The 24,274-nt window shown below is 36.4% G+C and overlaps 1 protein-coding gene across 1 annotated transcript; it reads left to right on the top strand.

Annotated features, from left to right (window-relative positions):
* Positions 1-17,465: 17,465 nt before the first annotated feature.
* Positions 17,466-19,317, top strand: LOC116158946. Its single transcript, XM_031471823.1, has 2 exons — positions 17,466-17,498; positions 17,563-19,317. Exon 2 carries the CDS (start codon positions 17,567-17,569, stop codon positions 18,896-18,898), a length of 1,332 nt encoding a protein of 443 aa, XP_031327683.1. The 5' UTR covers positions 17,466-17,498; positions 17,563-17,566; the 3' UTR covers positions 18,899-19,317.
* The last annotated feature ends 4,957 nt before the right edge of the window (positions 19,318-24,274 follow it).

Genomic DNA, 24,274 nt, shown 5'->3' on the forward strand with positions numbered 1-24,274 from the left:
TTGTGTGTTGTTCGTTTTTTGTAAATACGATAACTAAAAACCGCTTGAAGAGATTTGGATAAAAATTTGGAGTGCATTAGGGTGGTATGAGAAATTGCAAACGCACTATTTTGGTTTCGATTCGCAACCATATTCTTCTCCTGTTTCTTAGTTTCCGACCAATTTTGAATTGAAAAATTAAACTATTTATTTTACTGTCCTTATTTTGCATTTTTACGGAAAAGTAAGCACCATAGCTAAAAATGTTAAATACAAAAAAATATGTGCCTTGATGAGCTCTGCCAAAAAGTTTCATACACTTTTTGCACCAAGGTGCCAGAGGACATGTTCTAAATGTGCTATGTCCCTATATTATGAGTAGTCGGAGAGTCGAGTCAGGCGTTTACCCGACAACTATAGAACTAGTTAGAAAGGTAAACGAAATGTAAACCTAAAAACCATTAGAAAACTTGAAATCTTTAACAAATTTCTGAATAAAACTTCCGGGCGAATTCTTCATCTATCATCAAAGGAATTCGGACTTTGGTAGCCTTTGTAAAGGGAAATTTTGCTGGGCCTGCGCAGTTGTAGGTACTGAGTATTAGAGAGTACACGGGATGTTCAAATTGACAGGTCAGATTCAAAAAAAGTATATACTTTACTTATACATTCTTAAAAGTCCGTAGGTTCTTAATTAGTTGGGGATCTTTATTTTTATGTGTCACTGGTTTCTGTATGCGTTGTGACCTGCTAATAGGTAGACAAGGCTGTCTTAATGAGGTCTTAATGATCTCACTTCGAATCCATAAACAAAACAAATAGTATTTACACACAAATTAAATTTACAAAGCATAACATCGTTCAATAATAAATACTTATTAAAAATAACTGCCGCCATTTTGTGCACAATTTTCTATGCGACGCGACGTCTGAATAATACGCACTCTGAAAAATCGACGGTGTAATCAAAGTAATTATTCTTGAAATTTTGGATAGAGCCATAATTTCTGATGTTAAACAACTTTTCTTAGTAACATTTGTCGTATCATGAACAAAAAATGCAGTTTACCTGAAAAGAAACTCATTTTTGCTTCACTGTCAATGCCGATACGATTTCGCAGAGTATACTTCAATGATTTGATAACTTAATTTTATTTTATGATTTACGTTTTTTATTTATTAGTCTGGATAATTATTGCTACTTTCAATAATGTTTGCTATCTTTGTTTTTTTTTATTTTTGTTTTTTTTCGCATTTAGCGTTTATTATTGTATCTATGTACATTCATTGTAATTTTTCTACATTGTCTTAGAATTGGCGTGTTTTGCTGTTAGACAATAAATTCATTATTATTATTATTATTAATTATTGTGTGTCTGTTTGATATTGTACGAGCTATTTTTTTCTAATGTAAATACAATTCGGCAAAAAAGAGAGATGCGAATCTTATTAAATTCTATTCAGCTAATTTAGAGGTAATAATAATCAACATTTTCCTAGTTTTTAATAATTTTACTCTTGGTCTAACGGCCAATTGTAACGGAAATTAAATTACGTGGTTTTGTTTATTAACTAACTATAGTCTGTCTAAAATTGACGCAAAGTAATAAATTATAAATTGGTGAAATAGAAATAGTATTTTTGTATGGACACTTCCATTCTCTGTCTCTGTCTAACAAGTAAATTTATTACTTCGCGTCAATTTTAGACAGACTATAATTAACAATAAATTTATAATAGTATTAAAATCGCTTAATTTATAACAGTTATTATTCCTTATCACTTACAATTTCAGCTCAAGCATCGAAGTTAGAACTGTCGCGTAATCCAATCCGATTAGCTTTTATATACCTAGTATAGTCGAGTGTTCCCGAGCGGACGCGAACATTCTAGAATAAAATACGTCATACTTCCCGGAAAGTTACGTCACATCCGCCTTCGATCTTTATCGCCGATGACTAATCTTTCATAGCGCATGGATTTCTATTGGGGGTTTACTGGAAATCGACAATCTAGCACTATCCTTCCAATATTGAGCTCTTAGTCAATGTCTCCTATCCTATATTTAATAATAATTCGTCTTCGTAAACGGAAAAATTTTCTACATCCTGGATGGCGATTTTAAATCTAGGTCTGCAAATCAGAATTAATTAGAAACGCATTAATTATATTGGAACTGCAAATGGTTAATCAAGTAAAATAATTCCATAAAAATATCTAGTAAACAAAGGTTGAGGTATTAGAGGACTTTAAATGACGGCTACGAGAAGGGTTGACTTTACGTAATCAGTGTAAAAGCTACGTAATCTAATTGCCTAATGGTGGTCTCTGAGTACACGACTGAGATTACAAATTTACTTACAAATCTTAATTGCTAGAGGAAGTTACAAACTTAAAATTGATTCTTTGGACTTCAACACTGAATTTATAAAGTTATATTGGCATCTCTTTATAACTGTGTTGTTCAATATGAAAGGCTGTTATCATTGCATAACGTATATACGTTAATCGATGCAATTATATTTCTTATATAATTTTTTGACTGTTTTAGTATCGAGAAAATGTTGGTCTAATCTAATCATGTTCAGTCACCACTTACGCACCAATTTTGTTCTTAAAACAACGAAAATCATGCCTCCTGTAACAGCTGCGCTCGTTTTTAACATCTCTCATAGCACAGATTATAATCTGTGCTCATAGTACCTAAGTACTGTTATCACTACTTGTGTTCGTAGTATCCAAACTACATTTACATCTATGCTACATTTACCTAAATAACCAAAATGCGCAGTAAAAGTAAAGATTATTAGGAATTAACGTAAGAAAATCTTATTTCAACAACCCAGTAATTAATAATAAGGGTGTGATAATAATGTGATATAGGGTAACCTGACACACTTCGAAAGTTTGTTTCGCAACGCAAATCACTTCTCCATCTGAATGATTAAGAGAGATAAAACCGAAGACGGAGAAACCAATTTTGATATGTACTTAGCATTTATATTAATGGCTAAACAAGTTACATGCAAATTTTTAAAGGAGCTTACTGTTCAGGCCTGAAGGCAAGTGAGTGGGTGTTGTACGGTTGGTTTTTCAATTAACGTGAAATATAAAAAATAAAACGAAAGGCCTTAGTACGAAATTTATAGTAAGAACTCTGTAGGGGTGCAAAAACACCGGGAAGGCAATATTGGCGATTTATTTCTTCATTTTCTTAAAAATAAATTCTGCTTTTAAATGCTCCGTTTTCCTAAAGACATTTAATGGGGAAATGTTCCGTCAATGTCAGATTACTTCGTTAAATGTAGCTGAATCGGGTGTTACTTTATAAATATTGATTTCTGATGAAATGTCCTGACAATGATGAGATTGCAATAAGAAAAGGTAATGGAAGTTACTCAGAACATTTATTACTTTAACCATAATGGCGAACGTTCAGTTTATGGATGCAAATTCCCGGATCTCCCCACAACACCCGATCTAACGTAACGTTTTCATTCCATTTTTGTGCTTCGGCTGGTTTATTCTCAAACGGATCATTTAAAAAGGAAATGTTTATAGGTCAAAGATTTTTTTCATCCTGAAACGTATTTTGTTAAAAGGGTCCTTAAAGTACAAATATTGAAGCTGTAGAACGAAAATGACGCTTTTATTTAAATCAATTTTTTATATCTTCATGTAAACGCAGAAGCTAGAATAGTGTCACATTTTAGCTTGCAGACGCGTTCGTCTTACTATGTTTTACTGCAGCCATGAGGACATTTATAGAAGACAGATCACCTCGACTAAATAACTCACTTTGGAGTAATATTCCATTCACGTGAGCCGCTAACATATAACCAATAAATAATATCTAACCGGTAGTACAAGAAATGGAAACACGAATGGAGAAAAACTTCTTGCAATACTGCGAATGCTTTTATATAGTAACTATTATGTAATAGTATTCATATGGAGTGGACGTTTCTTTTTGTAGAATCAGAAGGAATGCCTTAAATCGCATACAAGTGTTAAGACCAAAGTTGTAATCTGATTTTCATATGCTTTCTTTCGAGGTATGACGTATGAGCTAGGAAAAACCGACGCACTGTTGCAGGACCCTGTATATAGATAGACCACATATACCAAACCGAGATTAGTAAACGACCAGTTTTCAACCCCCAATTTGGTTTTCTCTTTATGCTGTTGTATATGATTTTCCCGATCATGGTTCTACGTTTCCTGTAACGTGATTTCAAACGTCGCAATTCATAGTCAATCACAGTACCTACATATTGTCCCTGAGAACTCATCGCTTCCCCTTGAGCAGACGGAAAAACTGCAACAGGATGGTTTTAAAGTTGCCGACAACTTGCATAAAACTAACACACTGTTCATTTGTTGTCATATATTATAATCCCGGTAAAAGATATGTAATAATGGTTCCAAAATTAAGCAATGATTTATTCAACCAGTTTCTGAAAAGAAACAACTATTTAACAACACCGAATTACTTTAAAATTATAACCCCCAAATTTCGAAAGTCAAACTACGACAGCAACTTTTTGTTCTCACATCAAGGCTGTCATCATCCCCTAGATTTCCATAGTCTACTCTTATGTAAAACGAGATGGTATATTGTATATGCCCCCGCACCGCTCTTTCGCATTACACGCTATGTAGTGTTCATAAACCGTATGGAACAGAGCTTATACCCCTAGCTTTTAGTTTTATTTAAGGTTAGAATGAATACGGTTTACTGTGAGTGTATAAAAAGGTTGGTAAAGGACATTACTTCACACGTTAGGTAACAACTTCTACCTCGTTGTATCTTTTATCAGTTTAAAGCACATAATAGACGGTTAATAGTGATACAGCTACTTCGTCGACCCCATTGCTTGAAGAGCTCTACAAAAGCTCTCTTTATGACACCTGTTTGCTATCCGTCGCTTCCAATATCGTAATACGGTTTACGACTTTGACAAGTTTAGAATATATTTGATACTTTGAATAGTAGTTTCCAAACAAATTGATTCGAGTATAAATAAGCAGTGGGTTTCTTCACGCTGTGAAATACGCTCGGAGATACTCAATTTTATTTTGTAGGTAATTAACGAGAAGAGCTGGAATAAAGTAAAAGTGGAAAATCGTTTCTCGCATCGAATACAATACCCCTGTATCTTTTTAACAGAAATAATTAATTTTCTAGTACACTTTGTATTCTTTGGGATGTAAGCAGCTGGATTTCATTCCCAAATTCCCACAGAGATCAGTTAAAAGTATTTCCCAATTGCCGAAACGGGAATAGCGTAGTATCCTTGCGATATTATATTAAAAGAATCAATTAAAAAAGCCATGATTACTAAATCATTTGCGAGTACGGTTATATGGCATTAGCGTTTAGTGTATATGGGGTAACTGCGTAGGGGAGGAATTCGATATCTGTGATTGCTGGCTGTATGTCGAGGGGATGTCACCCTGGCAATAATGAATCACTGCAGGAAACGACCTGCGGCGAGCACGTCATTTTCAGAAACATATATGTCATATAATCCTGATCATAGCCGTAACTAGTTCAAAACAAAATAGAATTTCAGATCAGTATTGAAATTGTGTAGTGATATTCAATTACCTACAAATAATTAACAGCTGCCCACTAAAGAATGTGAACAATAGTGTTACGCTATTTATCAAAACAGTCATGAGAATAAGTCGTTTTGTTGTTTAATAAATAAAAATGCACGAGAGTAGGCTGAATACAAGATTTGACTGGACATAAATATATTAATAATAATAGATATGTTTAGACGGTAGGATTTACTAAAATACTAATGTCAAAATGTGTTTTCTAACCGCCTGAAAAATTTATTGTGCATCAAAGAAAATAAATTTCTTGCCTTTACTTGGAGCAGAAAATTCTCTGAGATGAATTTTTTCTTACGATTGTTATGGTCGTTTATTATGCAAGTAAATCCAAATTGATTTGATAACTTTAGCGTTTTAATAACGATTTTTATAGTTGTTGACAAAATTATTTTCTTTCTTCACTAGTTCAGTTAGCAGGAGACAAATAAAGCCTTTACCCTACAGGTGGTTTAGTTATAGTTTTTTAATATATTGTTGACGTCTGTGCCTTGAAAGAAAAACTATATTTTCGAGCTTAGGAGAGCATCGCTCGCGCCGCCATCTTGAAGGAGTGACACAGGAAATCGTTTTTTTAAATAACTCCACAGCGGTTGACCCAAAAAAAATGGTTCAAATGAAAGTTAAAGATGACAACATTCCTCACATTTTTTTTTGATAAACTTTTTTTTGTACTTCTAATATGTTCCCAGTTGGAACTGCGGAAATATGAACAGTTTTATAAAACTCCTTGTTTTCGACGGCAAATTTCATGTGAACAAATTGCATTTATTTTTAATATTTTTTCCACACCACAAAGTCCCGTCTAATTTCGATGCTAACAAAGAAAATGGAACAGGCTGCTGCGAGGACTGCTGTTACTGTTGAACAAGTGGGAGAATATTCCAATGTGTTGATTGTCAGGACAGAGATTTACTTGTGTTCAATACTTTGATGCTGTTTTCGTAGTTGACGAAGATAGTGATCTGCTTGTTTTTCTGTCAGAACTTGCACCATCTCAAAGGGCAAAGATCCCCACTGACTGGACTATTCCGAAAAAGAAAAAATTGATTTGAATGTCTCAGTGCAAACGTTTCTCGCCATACAATCGTTCCGATTAATTCTTTACATTATCATGAACAATATTTATTTGGGCCGAATCTAACAGTCCGTCCTTATTTAAAAAATAAAATTGAATCTTTTCTAATAAAGTCAATACAAATCAAAATTGAAATAGAATGGTATATGTATACCCTCTCCTTGTACATTTCCGGTATCTGCTATAAAGATAAATCCCGTTTGGACACATTACCCCGCACGCAGATGGTCGACAACTAAATTTTTTTTCTTAGTTTTCAAACAATCTGATCTAAAAGTTTGCGATAACTAGGCGCACTTAACTCACAGAAAAATGCTGTCAGCCTTTAAGCTTCACTGTCCTTTATAACACAGAACTTATGACAAAAGTGTGGCTTGCTCAATTTGTAGACAAAATTGGGTGGCTTTCTATCTATTTCTAAGATCACATTTTCTGTGTCTGAAAGAAATAGAGTGACATGCTATAGGTCTGTAGTGTATCCTCTTTCTTACTAATTATTTGTTTTAGGGTTTATTTTGCTTTTAAAATCGACCTCAAGTGTCACCTATTGTAGAATATGCTTAGTACGACGTGTGACCGTAAAAAACAGCTATTTATCTTGCTCTCTACTTCAAATGTCACGTGCATCCTGCATAGAGTTTGAAAAAGGACACTTTTTTAAGAAGGTATAAAAACAGCTATAAGTTTTAATGTACTTCCGTTCGATCAATATAGCGAGAATGGAAGAGAAAAACGCGATTTGAATTGAATTGTACACAGAAATTATTAACACTGTTTTGGACGTTTAATTTAAATTCACGGTTTAGTTTATCTTTAAGCAAATGTTATTTATGAACACCTATAGAGATGAATTTTCAATGCCGATGCCTAACTAAATTTAGAAAATTTATTGACTTGAATTAACTTGGCACTTGTACATGTAAAATCGATATAGGGGTAAATTTATGAATCAACTGAGGCCGACGACCAATCTATGCTCAGGTTTACCACATAACGGCAAAAATATATGCAACCGAGAATTGTATCCATAGGAATTGAGACCAGGCGCCTTTTTCAAAAGAATGTGCTGAAATATATGTGAAACGAACCCTTTTTGGCAAAGCTGCAACCGAACTTCAGAAACTATTGTTAGTAAAACGATGTTTAGTTTACCAATTGGATTAACATTTGTTATTTTACTTCCCCCATTTCCCTTAAATAATAGAAATTAAAGATTTATTTTTACATCCCCTTGTTGGACTATTCCGGGCGTAAATATCGCCGTTTAATTGTAGTCGTAAACTAAGCGTAAGAATCTACGTTACGTAACAGTCACTGTCAACTTTAATTTAGATGTATATGCCTTCACTACTCGGGAAAAAATGTAAATCATTTCGATCAATGCTTAATAGAAGTCGGGATCAAAGCTTTCACGCAACACCACCCTAATTTGAACTGTATCGTAGTTTGAAACATTTGCAAACAAGCCACTACCTCGACTAACTTCTTAATTAGAAACGTTTACTAAATCGAATCAATCCTCGATATAACTCCTTTAGCAACTCAAGAAATTAAATTTAGAGCTTTAGGTCTATTGTAAGATTTCCGATCTCTACGGTGCAAGTTAGCCCACATATCCATAGTGCAAGTGACTGAAAGCAAAATTTCAGAAACGAAGGAGGGTTAATGAAAGATCGAAAAATACCTGGAAAAATGCAGTTCACTGCCGATGCTTTGAAGTATATGTAGGTACATATGTAACATGCAAACAAAAACCGACTATTTATACATCGATTTATTTGTAATACGCCCAAATAAAAGTTATGAACCAATTTATTATAAAGCACATTTTTCTTATAAGCAATAGTGTCGGTGGCAGTTGGGCACGTTATATAAAAAATGTAGAATCTCCTTAAAGAAGAGTTTTATATTGCGCTCTCAACACATTCCTATAAAGTGGTACTTGGCTAGGGTATTCCCTAGGTAGGTAGGCAAACTTGATCTGTACAATCTCGCTGTTAAGGAAGTTAATGAAAGTTTCGTTATGCTACTATTTAGGTACAGGTTGCATCAAATTTAGTGTCAAGTAGTTAAGTAAAGGATTTCGCTTATTAGCATAGATGATAGAGTGTGTTAAATAGACAAAAATGATTCTCAAGTTATGCCTAAGCAAAATCAAAAAACCAAATTTACACCTGAGATGCCCCAACCTTAGCAACATCTTGAGAATAATATTGTCGATACGAAGCACCCTAACACCCACTAACATCATGTTAGTTACAAAAGCTGCCATCCGAAATGTGGTGGGATTGCAGAAAAGGGAAAGAGAGCGAAGATGAGACGGATGGAATTTCTCGGAAGACCACATGTGTTTGCCATTTCAAACACCTGCAGCCCAGAGTTTTCCTAGAAATGCGTGGAATGCAGGGAATGGGCGGTTTTTAGGGGTGTGTGAAAATTAATTAATTCATTACCTCTCATTTTACCCAGTGCATTGTTAGTTTAAGTACCTATACATGCTTCCGCATTAGTCCTCGTTGTCCTGTGTATACGCATATTCATATACTTGCTGAAAACAAGTGTCTGAGAGTACTTGCTCAGAGAAATTGCTTTTTACAACTTGCTTATATACAGGGTAACACTTTTAAAACTTTCAATGGGCGATATCGTTTTTTATATTAGAGGTATCACAAAATGGCCAAAACCGTTTCGGTAGAATCAAGGGGGAAGCAAAATGGTCGTATAAAGAAGGAACCAACGTCAACCTCGTAATAACCACCCCCATGCCTAAATTTTGAATTGTGACATATCACTTGTGATACATCATTGGAAAGCTCTTAAAAAATGCTTTTCATAAATACCAACACTGGTGCATTTAAACTGCCCATTCACAATTTATGTAATAAAAATGAGTAATTTGAGTATTTGATGAATTTGTCAGTGTTTGAAATAAAAAACAAATTTCTTAGATCTAGTGATGCTTTGGAAAAACAATGACAGCAATTTTTAGTAAATAATAAATTTCTATTGCTTTATTTGTTTATCGGTTATTATTATTTTAGTCTCGTTTTTAGTATTTCTTGGCAAGAAAATTACAAATTTTGAATTTAACTAAAGATTTCATAATGGTGTACGTTAGCCGAAAGAGTTGAAATTATTTTCATTTCATCTATGGTTCTGAAGCGCGATCTGCATTTAGAACAGCAGCTGTTTTTAATGCCCGACACCCAAAACGACGTGTCAGTCACACTTATGTTGGAATGTTAGTGACTAAATTTGAAGAAACTGGGTCAGTGGAAAATAAGAAAAGAGACGGACCAAGAATAATGGATGAAGCTATTCAGATTGAAGTTTTAGGTCATTTTGGTCAAACCCAACATCATCTATTCGAAAAGCAGCGACTATGACCGGACTTTCGCGAGAAACTGTACGACGAACTCTTAAAGTGCACAAATTCTACCCTTATAAGATGCAGATTGTACAGGAACTAACCGAAGACAAGACGACTCCGATCGAAGAATCCAATTTTGTGAAATAATGACCGAGAATATTCAAAATAATCCGGAACTGGTGAAAAACATTTGTTTTAGTGATGAATGTACATTCTTTTTAAATGGAAATGTGAACAAACATAACTGCCGGTATTGGGACGATAAAAATCCTGATCTTTTTCGCGAGGAGCATACTCAACGGCCCCAAAAAATTAACGTCTGGGCAGGTATCTTAGGTGATAGCATTATTGGTCCTCTGTTTATCGAAGGAAATTTAACTGGAGATACTTACCTAAACATGCTACAAAATACCGTCGAGCCTCTCATCACTCATGAAATAGAGAATCAAATAAATCCAATTGACGGAAACATGAATTTGATTGAAGATTTCATACATTTTCAACAAGATGGGGCTCCTCCTCATTACTCTATGGCTGTTCGTGAATTTTTAGATGAGAAATTTCCGGGACAGTGGATAGGACGAAGAGGTCCTATAGAATGGCCAGCACGATCTCCAGATCTGACACCATTGGATTTCTTTCTTTGGGGTCATTTAAAATCGGTTGTGTACAAAACTGAACCAGCTTCCATAAATAATCTTCGCTACCGGATAGTCAGGGAGTGCCGTTCACTTTCCAGGGAAGTGTTTAAAAATGTTAGAAATGAATTTGAAAACCGTTTGTGGTATTGTTTAGAACAAAACGGTGAACATTTTATTAAATAAAAGTTGTTTATTTGCGGAGTTCAACTTTTAGTGTAATAAATTGTGAATGGGCAGTTTAAATGTACCAGTGTATGGTATTTCTGAAAAGCATTTTTTAAGAGCTTTCCAATGAGGTATCACAAGTGATACGTCACAATTCAAAATTTAGGCATGGGGGTGGCGGGGGGTACGAGGTTGAAGTTGGTTCCTTCTTTATACGACCATTTTGCTTCCCCCTCGATTCTACCGAAACGGTTTTGGCCATTTTGTGATACCTCTAATATAAAAAACGATATCGCCCATTGAAAGTTTTAAAAGTGTCACCCTGTATATGTGTGTGTGTCTTATACCGTAACAATTTATGTTTTTGCGTTATGTGCACCGTTCACTACCATTTCTCTGCCGCTACGCACATGCACATTAAAGGATCTTTAATTTGGCCTGTGACCGTATAGAATAAAGAAAAACAAGATAAATGGGATGCTACTATCGGTATTGGTTGTTGAGAGAAGAGAGGTGCATTATTCCATCGCAAAAAATTTAATTCTAATCAATCCATCTGTCAACATTGTGCCCATCACATAAGAGGTCACTCCGTAATGCACTCTAGCTACTGTTTCCCAAATCAGAAGTAATTATGATGCTAGATCCCCATCGTAAACCTTATATTTCCGTAACATTATCGTGGTAGTATAGTTATCAATAAAAATCTAGTAGAAGATTTGGATATAATCACCAAGATGTTATATTATTATGCACGCGGTTGTCAATATTACATGAATGAGGTTAATTTCATTAAACATTGGATTTATTTCAACTCCATTTGACAGTAAATATTAACCAGGAATGCAAATTACATTATTCTAATTAAGTAATTAATTACCATTTTGTGTAATGAATACATTAAATGAAATTGAATTTAATGTAAATCTTAGAGCTAATGAGCCCTCAAATGGATTGAACGAAAGGGAGCACATTAAATCCTACCGTATAATACCGAAAACAGAAATGCTCACACAGGTACTTACAAAGTCATACCTATCTGAATAGTTGATAGACTAGTTCATACTTGAAAAAGAAATATTGATTACAATTAGGTTGTAATTTATGAAATTTATAAAATGAAAATGGGAAATCACTTTTATTTATCATACACATCATACATTATTAAACCACCTCAGGTATCTCGTAATATTAAAACGAGAAGGTCTGTATTAGCAAATCAATTAAATAATTGAATAACCCTTGAAGTGCATTTATCTTTCGTAACATTGAGAACCATTTTCTCCTTGAGGAGTAAGATTAGATTTTCAGACAAGGATGTGAAAAATGGATATCTGCCAAACTCGAATACTGATAACAAAATTTTGTGTTTGTTTTTTCAGTCTTCTACTGTAAAATTGATAGGGGTGTATGAACTGATTTGTCGATTTTGAAGCAGTATGGTGGCTTACTCAACGTAAGAATGAGACGGAAAAGTAGGATCAGTCGAGAGAATTTATTTCAAAACCAAGGACAATCCAAAATAGATATAAAAAGATGTGTGGAAGGTACATTGTGTTATACATTGTAGGGGACCAAATTTCCTACAAAAAGTCCACGAGAGCATGTCTATCTTCAACCGCGTTTGAATGATAACTAATTAAATGAAAAAGGGTCAACTACAACGTCTGCAACACCTTTGAATGCAAAAGTTTGTTGGCTTTTTTTCTCTATTCCGTATCTGTAATTGCTGAGGACACGAAATACTCAGTACGATCTAAGAAAGGTATAAATTCCTCATCTACACTGTCTCCTGGAAAAAATCCCCACCATACATCTTTTCCTTTTCGTTCTAATTCTTCATTTTTTGAATGTTGTTTCTAGGGCAATGACATGTAGGTATAGTCCATTTGTTATTACTGTTCCGATATGTAATTAACGCCACTAAATGCAGCGTTATTTTTTTCTACCTCACGTCGTCGATTTAAACATAAACAATTCTATCAAACAAACTGCAACGCGTTATTGTTAACGTGCAGAATAAACAAAGTAAGGTACCGCAACGGTTAATCGATTCTAGATCGTATTGCTTACGTCAAATAATATTAATTGAACTGAATTTCGCTTACATCCAGTTTTTATTGACAGCAATGTTGTTTACTTGATGCCATGCCATTCAAGCGAAATTCACTTCAATAAACATTCTTTAACGTAAGCGATACGAGCTAGAATCGCTTAACCGTTGCGATACCTTACTTTGTTCATTCTTATTCTGCACGTCAACAATAACGCGTTGCAGTTTGTTTGAGAGAATTATTTATATTAAATCGACGACGTGAAGTAAAAAAAGTTAACGCTGCATTTAGTGGGGTTAATTACATATCGGAATAGTAATAACGGATGGACTATACTATTAGCTGTTGATGCTATAAACAAGTATAAAAATTTCCTAATAGAAATTCTTTCGCAATACTCTTTGACTTATGCTATAAAATAAAGTTGTATATTATACACCACGATAAAGGAAAACTATCCATCTCGTGAAAGTTAATTCACTCGTGGCGCACTCCTGAATCTTTCACTCAATGGTTAATATATCCCTTTATCGTCTTGTATATTAACTATTAACTTACTGGGTTTACAAGTAATTGCTATAAAATTTTGTCTAGGCACTTCGAATACGTTTAATTCTCCGATAAAGATCTAAATCGGGCGAATTTCACTCCAGAGCATTTTGACTACCAAAATATATTAATCACAAGCCTCTGTTTCGTTTTAAATATGCAATATTGCAGGAAAAATTTAATCCAAAATCCGAATCACAAAATATGTAACTAATAACTTCAATGTGGTTTAATTGAGCAGTTCGGCACGTGATGAAACTTTCGACAAATTCAAACCAATGAAAGTTTGTTCTATTCGTTGTTTGCGATACCTAAAACATAGTACCTTTCTGCACGATACAAGATCTTTGCATTATACCTTTTGGTTTATATGCAGATGCCGACAAGTATAAATGAAGGGATATCTAAACATGGTAGAGACGCGGGTATGATTTAAATCCCTTCTACTGTTGTCCGTTTATAAAAGGCTGTAATACCTTTCCGTTTTAAATTGCAGCTTGGCAACACACAAGACATGTAAGGTAGTTTTCTAGAAGAGCATAATTATGCTGAAGATTTTTCAACATTTAACTACATCCTGGTTTTCCTCAGTGCGTCACTATTTTTCAAATCATGTCCCGTATAATATGTTCTCCTTCTATTGCTAACCTTACTGTATCTCCCGCGTATGCTAGGGACCGCATTCTTTCCTACTGCAATTTTTCTTTTTTTCACCCACCCCAAACGTGTCACAAAAAACGTCTTTTACGCAACTACTTCATGGTCCTGTTTGTGACTTATAATCATTCCCTAGCGCCTCCCCTTTCCTGAATCTTTTTCCATCCTTTCTCTTGATATCTTTTCCTTTTCCCTCTCTTCTTATTTCGCGTCATGTCACCCTCTTCCTGGATTATTTCTTTTCTATTTTGTTTTCCTATCTCCTATGTCCATTTTTTCGCACTCTCTTTTTTCTATTTATTTTGATTCCTTTAGTTCGTTTTCTTGCTCCTTCTCATGTAGGTATATCTTTTTCCATCTTTGTTATGCATCAATTTCCACCGTACAAATCCATTTCCCACTATTCTCACATTTTTCCTCCTTTCTCTTTTTCCCTTTTAGAACTATTTCCACCGACTGGTGCTCTGATTTCGTCATCATGCCTACCGTGAATTCTTTTACTTCCTTCATGACATTCTTATTTACTATAATGTAATCTATTAGCGATCTCCGCCTTCACCCCATGTAGGTATATGTGGAAGTATTTTTGCCCTCTTTCGTTTATTATTATACACCCTATCAAGGTTAGTTCTCATAACAATTTTCTTCATCACATTTCTATATCTTTTTTGTTGTAAATAGCTATTACTGTCATTTTTTTCCTCTACCTTTTTCTTCTGTATCCTCGCCTATTTCTTCTCCCTACTGTTTAATCGATTGTTGTACTCCTGTTATTGTACCACCTTTCGATCGTACCTACTTTTTCTATCTCCGCGAATGCGTTTATCCGTGTGAACCCTTTGGCATCCTATGTTCACATTATTTTACAAAATCCTAGAGATAGAACCCCCTCTGTATTACTGAAAATAATATCCCCTCTTTCTCGTTTCATCTGTTTCCTTTGGTATTACTTTTTCCTGCCAAATCCCGCCTTTTTCCTCTTATATCACATAATGAAAAATACATCTTTGAAATTTACATTTTCCCCCTAAATTAAGACTCAAATCTACCAGACTTAATAGAAAATCTACTAACTTGGCAACCCTGCGCATGTGCCCTAGTAGATAGGGGCCACCTATGCGAGACTGTCACGTGACGCACCCCACGTGCGCTTTTGGTGTTTGCGTCGTCTTGGCATCTGACCTTCGGCCAGTTCGATCAGTACTATTTTGGTAGTTGGCCTGGGGTTCGAATCATATTTTTGGGATTGGTTTAGGGTAGCTCTTATATCCGCAGTGTTATTTATAGAAGAATAGTATAACAACCCGATCCTTTGAGCTTGAGGTCAGTGCATGCGTCAAGTTCAAAGACATTCAATTCAGAACTGTTTATCAACTGAAACAGAATTGTTTATCACAAACAGGTCGGTTAAACGAACCTGATTCTGTAAAACGGGCTTATTTCTACTGAACAGAGCTCTTTCTATAGATCTGACCTGTTAACAGAATCAGGTTCGTTTAACCGACCTGTTTGTGATAAACAGTTCTGTTTCAGTTGATAAACAGATCTGAATCGAATGCGCAGATCTCAAAGTGAAAGTGCCAGGATTGGTGTTGTTATACTACGATTCTATCAATAACAGCGCGGAAATATGAGCTACCCTAAACCGGCCCAAAAATACGATTCGCACTCCAGGCCAACAACCAAAATACTTTTGACCTAACTGTCTCGCATTGGTGGCTCCCTACCCACTTGCTCTGTTCCCATCAATCCTTTTTTTTTCTTTACTAGGTCGAAATTCCTTATCTTCCGCACCATTAATTTTTCATTTCCTTTCCTCTTACGAGATTGTCTGATTTAACCCTCCGTTAGTGCGGTCTCCAAATATATCTTCACGAGTGTGGTTGGGTCTCACAGACCCTATATCGATCTTGGCTTTAAAAATTATTTATTTACCTATTTAAACCAAGGCAATTTTCGGAAAAAACTTTTATTTTGACTTACTGCAATTACATAAAAAACTAGTAAATGTACTCGAGTTCTTACATAAACATTTCTTCGAGCGTGCCACTTCGTTTTATTGTCCTTTCTTAAATGAAATCTCTTCGCAGGCTTACTGCTACTGTCTTCTATTTTCATTTCCCGTATCTTGCATATCCTCTTCATTTTCTAGGTGCCCGTCCTCTTCATCGTCTTCAAAATCCTCTGAATAGGCACTATCTTGATTATTATCCTCTTCATTTTCTAGGTCATTCTCCTCTTCATCTCCCTCTAACACAAGCAAAACTATTTAAACTGCACCACACGAGACTTCATGTACTGAGCAGCTACTAAGCGGATCAGATGCATGCCCGTTGTATTTGATGAAAAAATTGTGCCGATATCTCGGCATGGGTCTTACAGACCCGACCGCACTAACGGAGGGTTAAGGATCTTGTACCTGCTATGCTAAAAACGTAGAACCATTCCTCATCTTCTTCCTATCTTCAATCATAAATTCATAATCGCCTGGGAAAGAATCTCAACGGCATTCGCTCCATGTACAACGTTTTAAAATTTTTGTTCCACAATCAGGATCTGTCTTCTTTCTGTATTTATTTCGTGTTATCGTTATTTTGAGATATGGATCAATGCTTCTTTTGAAACTCATCCCATTAAACGAAATTACCTCTCATTTTTGTCGTACGTATTATGTGAGTGGATCAGCTGAAGACGAAAAGTTACAAAAGTATAGCGTTGAAATCAACTAATTATTTTCACGAAACAACAAACATCCGGAACTTTAGAATCGTCATAATTTCGAAACTTTATACGGATCGACCAAATGTTCATCTATAATATGTACCAAACAGCGCAATGCGGACCTACATAAACGACATTACCTTATAGAAAAGTGAGTCAGTAAGTGTTTTAAACCTTTTTATCCCCAGTAGGATATTGAATAATTAATGTATAACACTGATAACTATCCCTTTTCAATATCAGCGATGAGTTTTACAATGAGGACCAATAATCCTCAGTAGATCTTTTGACTCAAACTAAGAATCGAATGCAATTTGTTATTGAATATACCCTTGCAGGCGATAATATATGCAATCACTTTGCTTCATTTGACTGGAAGTTAATTATATTCGCGTCCAGTCCGAATATATTATCTTGATTATTTACCATGTAGTCCGCTCCCAGCGCTACTCTGCGTGCACCATAATAAACTAAGACTTACTAAGAAAGCAAACTTACTCCCTTTTCCCCTTACCACGTCTAAGCGGCCACCGCCGGAAACCCGTTACTCATTCGTTTTTGGTGCACTCTGCTGTGCGGTCGTTTCTTCCGTGCCTACGTACTGTACTCCGTTGTTTTGCAGCGTCAACTGGTTCTTTTTGTTTTTTTCCATTTACTCAGCGGTTCGTAGTTTTTTAGACTACGATTACGTAAGTAATTTATTATTTAATCTATTATTTAACACAGGACAATGGGTAAACATAAAAGAGACAGATCTAGGAGTAGATCGTCGACTAAGCGTTCTTTTAACAAAGAAATTAGAGATCTCAAGAGGAAATTGGATAAGTTGGAAAAGGAGAGAGACAGGGCTAAAAGAGATTTTTCCCGCTTCCGCGAAAGTTGTTCTCGTAATGAAACAATTTCACGAGGGAATAGAGAATGCCGTTCTCCGAGTGAGTCGGATTCTTCAAGGCGGCGGCGGCGGCGCTCCAGGTCCCAACGTCGTTCTCCCAGTGAGACGAGTTTGAATCCCGGGCGCGACACTCAAGGTCGCCGTGAAGGTCGTTCTTCGAGTAAGGCGACTTCTACAAAGCTTCCCTTTCGAAGGGAACAAGAAAGCCGCAGCCCCAGCGTCGCTCTCTCTCTCTTTACTCGTACTGACACGAGTCGCGCAGCTAATAGCGCAACTATCGATTTCGTTGGACCTGGCGGCCGTCACTCGAGTAGTGCGGCGCTTGTGGCTAGTTCTGCTGATTTTTCTCCCCGAAAAGAGGAGTCTCCTGCTCTAATCTTGCTTGATGATGCGGGCATCTCTGAAGAAATTCGACTTATTTTGGGTCCCGATCCAAACCAGCAGAAAAAGTCAACATTTAATTTACACAAGGCTGTAGAGCCAATTTGGACTCATATTTTAGGTTTTGGCCTTCCTAAAGAAGAGTGTGATGAGCTCTTCAAAAAATACGAGCTCCCTATCAATTGTAAGTTTCTTACACCCCCTCGTATTAACCCAGAGGTCGAGGCCAACTTGAATACGCTTCATTCTACCAGGGACCAAACGCATTCACAATACCAATTTCGGCTGAGCAAGGCTTTAGCTGCCCTGGGCATTTCTTTGAATGTGATTTTGGAGGAGGAGGAGAATATTCCTAGAGCTTCCAAGGATAGAATTTTATCAAGTATCGCGGATTCTGGACGCTTGCTTTGTAGCCTTTTCAACGATATTTCCCTTAAGCGACGTCAACTTATTCTTCCTCTCATGAATAAACATATCAAGACTTTAGTGGAACAAATCCCTCCTGGAGATTTTTTATTCGGGCCCGATTTAGGCGACAAGATCCAAGCCATTAAGACTATGGAAAAGGTCGGAAAGGAGATTCGTGTACCCCAGCCCCCCTACAACAGATACCAACAGAATTCAGTTGCGTTTCAGAAAAAGAAGGGAGGGGGGGCAGAGAAGTCACATACAGCTACTAGTGGTCAGTTAAACCGGAGACGCCCGACCTACCGAAAGAGAGAGGCAAGGTCACAGAAAGGGCGACTCTCGATGCCCCAAAAATCATCAATACATCAGAAATACCGTTAATGGTAGGTAATAATTTGTTTTTAGCAGGCCGTCTGCAGTTTTTTAAAAATGTCTGGAAAACAGTGACCTCAAATCCCACAGTCTTGTCTTGGGTTGAAGGTTATAAAATACCTTTTTCCAAGACCCCTCCATTTTCGGATGGTCCAATTAAACATAGTTTTTCCGCCAGCGAAATTATCCTTTTGGACGCGGCCATCAAAGAGCTTCTAACCTTAGGAGCCGTTTCAAAATGTACTAGTTTACCGGACCATTTTGTTTCGCCAATCTTTTTAACAGAAAAATCTAACGGAAAAATGCGGTTTATTTTGAATCTTAAGAAACTAAATGTCCATGTTGTTGCTCCTCATTTTAAATTGGAGGATCACAGAACGGCTCAAGGGTTATTAAGAACAGGTTTATTCATGACAACGGTCGACCTCAAAGACGCTTATTTCTCCATCCCGATTCATCTAGATTATCGCAAATATTTAAGGTTTAGATTTGATAATCAATTGTACGAATTCACATGCGTCCCTTTTGGACTTTCAGTGGCGCCTTACTGTTTCACGAAACTGATGAAACCAGTAACGTCTACTTTACGTCAACAGGGCATCCTATGTGTTAACTATCTGGATGATTTTTTCATTCTTGGGGATTCTTTCAAACAATGTTCGGATAACACACATTTGCTGGTCGCTCTGTTGGAGTCTTTGGGTTTCTTTGTCAATAAGGAAAATAGTTCTCTAACCCCCAGCAGATCGCAAAGATTTTTAGGCTTCATTTTTAATAGCACCGATATGAAAATTAGCCTTCCATTAGAAAAGAAGCTAAATATTAAAAATTGGGCTTCACTTTTTAAGAAAACTTCCACATGCAAAATTCGAGAATTTGCAAGGTTTATTGGTTTCCTAGTTGCAGCTTGTCCAGCTGTTAAATACGGCTGGCTCCATACTAAATCTTTGGAGCGACAAAAATTCTTAGCTCTCTCTCAAAATGGCGGTGACTTTGGTGCGTCAATGTCTATTCCACTTTCCTTACTTCCGGATCTTCACTGGTGGGAAGAAATGATTTTAAACTCATTTAATAACATTAGAAACGACGTTTTTATTACTGAGATTTTTACTGACGCTTCCTTGTCAGGTTGGGGAGCATGTTGCGGCTCTGAGAAAACTCACGGCTTTTGGTCCGAATCAGAAAAGACACTTCATATAAACCTTTTAGAACTGAAGGCTGTTTTTTACGGTCTAAGATGTTTTGCAAATCTTCTTTCTAACTGTAATATTCTTCTACGATGCGACAACACCACCGCCATAGCTTACATTAACCGTATGGGCAGCGTTCGATTTCCAAAGCTCTCCAAGTTAACGAGAGAGATTTGGCAGTGGGCGAAGTTAGGAATATTTGGATTTTTGCATCGTATATAAGCTCTGCAGACAATTTTGTAGCGGATCAAGAGTCCCGACAGATTTTCTCTGAAAATGAATGGTCATTGTCCCAAGAAGCTTTTTACCTTATAACCGACAATTTGGGAAAACCTGAGGTTGATCTTTTTGCTTCACATATTAGTAACAAATGCGATAAATACGTTTCTTGGCATAAAGACCCAGGATCCTTTGCTGTTGATGCATTTACCTTGAACTGGAAAGACTTAAATTTTTATGCGTTTCCTCCTTTTAACTTAGTTCTAAGGAGCCTACAAAAGATAATCCAAGACAAGGCCGAGGGCATGTTAGTGGTTCCCTTTTGGCCCTCTCAGGCCTGGTATCCACTCTTTTCCAGACTAATAATAGGGAAAAAGTTATATCTAAACCCTGCCCCTAATTTGTTGTCTTTGCCTTCTAGCAGCAATCATCCTCTAGCCTACCAACTTTCCCTGGTGGCCGCCAGATTATCCGGGAGTCTTTTTTAAGAAAAGGTGTCCCGGAGATTGCAGTGGAAACCACGATGGCGTCGATCGCGGAATCTACATTTAAACAATATAATTCAACCTACCGCCTTTGGTGGGCCTTTTGTCTGGCAGAGAAGACCCCAGTGTTTCAACCTTCGATCAAGGAGGTGGTGACCTTTCTACAAACAACTTCGGAGAAGCATAATACCAAATACGGAACTATTAATTGCCATAGATCGGCACTAAGCCTTATTTTAAATCAGGATCTAGGTTCAGATCCGATCATTAAAAGATTCATGAAAGGAATGTCTCGTTTAAGGCCTTCTCAACCAAGATATTCAAACACATGGGATCCTCAGTTGCTGCTGTCGTATTTCGAAGGTTTACCGAAGGAATTGAGCCTCCGAATGCTCTCTCAAAAGTTAATTACTCTATTGGCGCTTATTACTGGAGGTCGGCTTCAAACTCTTTCCCTGATTAGGCTCTCAAATATAAGTGAAAGTCAGGAGGAAATCCAGATTAATATCACGGATCCAATAAAAACATCAGGACTTAATAAGGAACAGCCCACGCTTCATATTCCGTTCTACAGTGAAAAGCCCAGTCTTTGCGTAGCGTCAACTTTAAAGAAGTATCTCGCAACAACAAAGCCCCTTAGAGCACCGAATCAAGACTTTTTGTTCGTCACAACTAAGAGACCTCATTCCACTGCATCTAAACAAACATTAAGCAAATGGGTTAAGCATGCCTTAGGCTCAGCTGGCATTGATACTTCAAGATTCAAACCTCATTCTACGAGGCACTCCTCTTCTTCAGCTGCTTTAAGACAAGGGGTTTCTTTAGAATCAATATGTAGAACCGTAGGATGGTCAGAGCAAACAGGGACGTTCGCTAAGTTCTACAATCGACCCCTTGGCGATAAAACTGCTTTTGCCAATGCAATCTTAAGGTTATCCAAACGACCTTGAATTATGTATAAGTGTATCTACATACATTTAATTTATACTTACCTAAGCTTTACGAAGTTATTAACTTCGATTTGTTACGTTTTCCATTTAAAGTTTTTTTTTTCTAGAATTACTTTATTAGTTAGTTTTCTGTAACAATGTATCTTTATAATACATTTTTTTTCACAAGATTACCTGTGTGGGGTGTTCATCTATTCGCAACTATTTTTCTTTGAACATCTACATGGTAAATAATCAAGATAATATATTCGGACTGGACGCGAATATAATTATACGATTAAACGAACTTACTAAGTGAAGTTCGATCGTAATTATATGAGGCGTCCAGTCCGAATATATTATCTTCCCGCCCTCCCGTTCGAAAGTACCCCAAGTTGCTCATAGTAAACACTTCTTTAAAGAATGAGTAACGGGTTTCCGGCGGTGGCCGCTTAGACGTGGTAAGGGGAAAAGGGAGTAAGTTTGCTTTCTTAGTTTATTATGGTGCACGCAGAGTAGCGCTGGAAGCGGACTACATGGTAAATAATCAAGATAATATATTCGGACTGGACGCCTCATATAATTACGATCGAACTTCACTTAGGTAAGTTCGTTTAATCGTATAATTAAATGCGATCAGCATTTAATCTATTTACAACTGTTTGAACGAAAGATTCGGCTAACACATCATCACACACAATTGAAACTAAGCAGAGCGTCACGTTATATTCTAAATGAACATTTCTACGGTATAGAATGCATATATCTCGGAAAGTACAATATTTCTTAATTATAGAATATCATTCACTCTTATCTGCCACTAGGAGTATTAATAGGAAATGGTGAATGTAATAATGTGATTAGCGAAGTATATACAATGATACCGATATGCATGTGCCGTAATAGTCGCAATTTGCACTTTAGTCTGTTATTGCATTATTTTAATTACTTATGTAATGGTGAAATCGGCACGTGCATCCATTATACTTACCAATAAAAGTGGAACGGAAATATTTTGTAATGATTCCCAATTATACGGCAACTGACAACCATTAACCACAAAAGACCCATAGTTGGTGTTTAACGCAAACGAGAATTTTCTGCCACAAAATGGAATTGCTTCATACACACCACGCTTGGAGGTGCTTTCGACTTCCCAATTTTTCATTTTCTGTTACGAATTTAAATTTCGCAGAGCTCAGCTTTATAAGACCAATGGTGGGAAAATACAATTGCGTTTCGAGACAGTCGACAAACAGACACGTGGAGAGACTTAACTCTGACTTTACGACATATTTCTAAAAATCTATTTTTGTGCAACCCCTCTAGCCATCTAATTTTATGGTATTCAAGTAAAACTTTTAATTTAAAACATGTGATAACATAACTTTACCACAATGAATACTGATTGCGGCCAACATGACTGAAATTGCCGCAGTTTATATTTAGATAATGTTAATATACACACTAGGGGTTGTTTCCGTGAGAAAGCTCTCAAAACTCAAGGCGATATTAAACTCTAACCATAAAATAGTAATAACAGTACGTTCTTACTTATAATAGGAGTTGTTTGATTTTAATTGATTTGGGGCCGATGGCTAAAGTGAACGTTGATTGTCAGAATTTTTCGTATATCGGTCCGTCACTCAGTTTCAGAATAAAAAGTATTTTTTGCAATGAAACTGAGTTCTGTTTAGTCATTTTAAATAAGGTAGATTTAGACAGAATTTTAGAATTAAATTAAGTTTGACCTCTTAAATTTTTGTTCTACGTGTCGTTGCTAAGGGTCGTCTATTCGCTATTGTCGTTGTTATGCAGCCCTTGTTGGCTGTGTTAATTTTTCAAAGAATAAGGGGGATTCGTATTTAAAAGATCATTTTCGCCACTTTCGAGGCCGAAATGCCGTTCGTTTAATAGAAGCTGCTTTCCAGATTGAAGGTCAAGTTACGGTCCGTCTGAAATTTGCCTTTTACCGAGGTCCAACCGCTATTGCCGTGCCTGCACCTTTTACAAAATTTTGTTTGGTCGTTTAAAGCGTTGGAGCTCAAGTGGTGGAGACAAGACAGGACAAGCAGTGAACTGAGTCAAAGTTTGCAAATTCCTTGTTTCCCAGAAACTATCTCCAGTTTAGGAAACATGTACAAGAAACTCTTATGTCGCTGGCAATTATTTTGATTATATGTTGTAACGAGAGCATTTTATTGAGTTACATTTTTTTGCGAATTTTCGCCTTTGAATTACGCGGAAGTAAAATTTTTCAGTTGTAAAAGTATCAAGGATTTGAAAACACTCCCCCAAAAAATATTGTTCATTGTAGTTTCAAGTGTTTATTTTGTCGATTATATAAGTGAGCGTTCTTCAATCTTCTTCATCAATGGGTTGATTGTTCTAAGCCGTAGTTGTCGCCTCATGATGTGGATTTGGTTTAGAATTACACTCTGTAAATTAATTGTCTTTTGTTACTTCTAGGATTCAGCTAATTGGGAAATTTGCTGATTCTGCAAAAAATCTGAAAGCCAGTCCCAGCCCTAAAAGCCGATTGGTAGCGTAAAAGGGAGATAC

Source organism: Photinus pyralis, unplaced genomic scaffold (genome assembly GCF_008802855.1).
Source record: "Photinus pyralis isolate 1611_PpyrPB1 unplaced genomic scaffold, Ppyr1.3 Ppyr1.4_LG1, whole genome shotgun sequence".
Taxonomy (NCBI): domain Eukaryota; kingdom Metazoa; phylum Arthropoda; class Insecta; order Coleoptera; family Lampyridae; genus Photinus; species Photinus pyralis.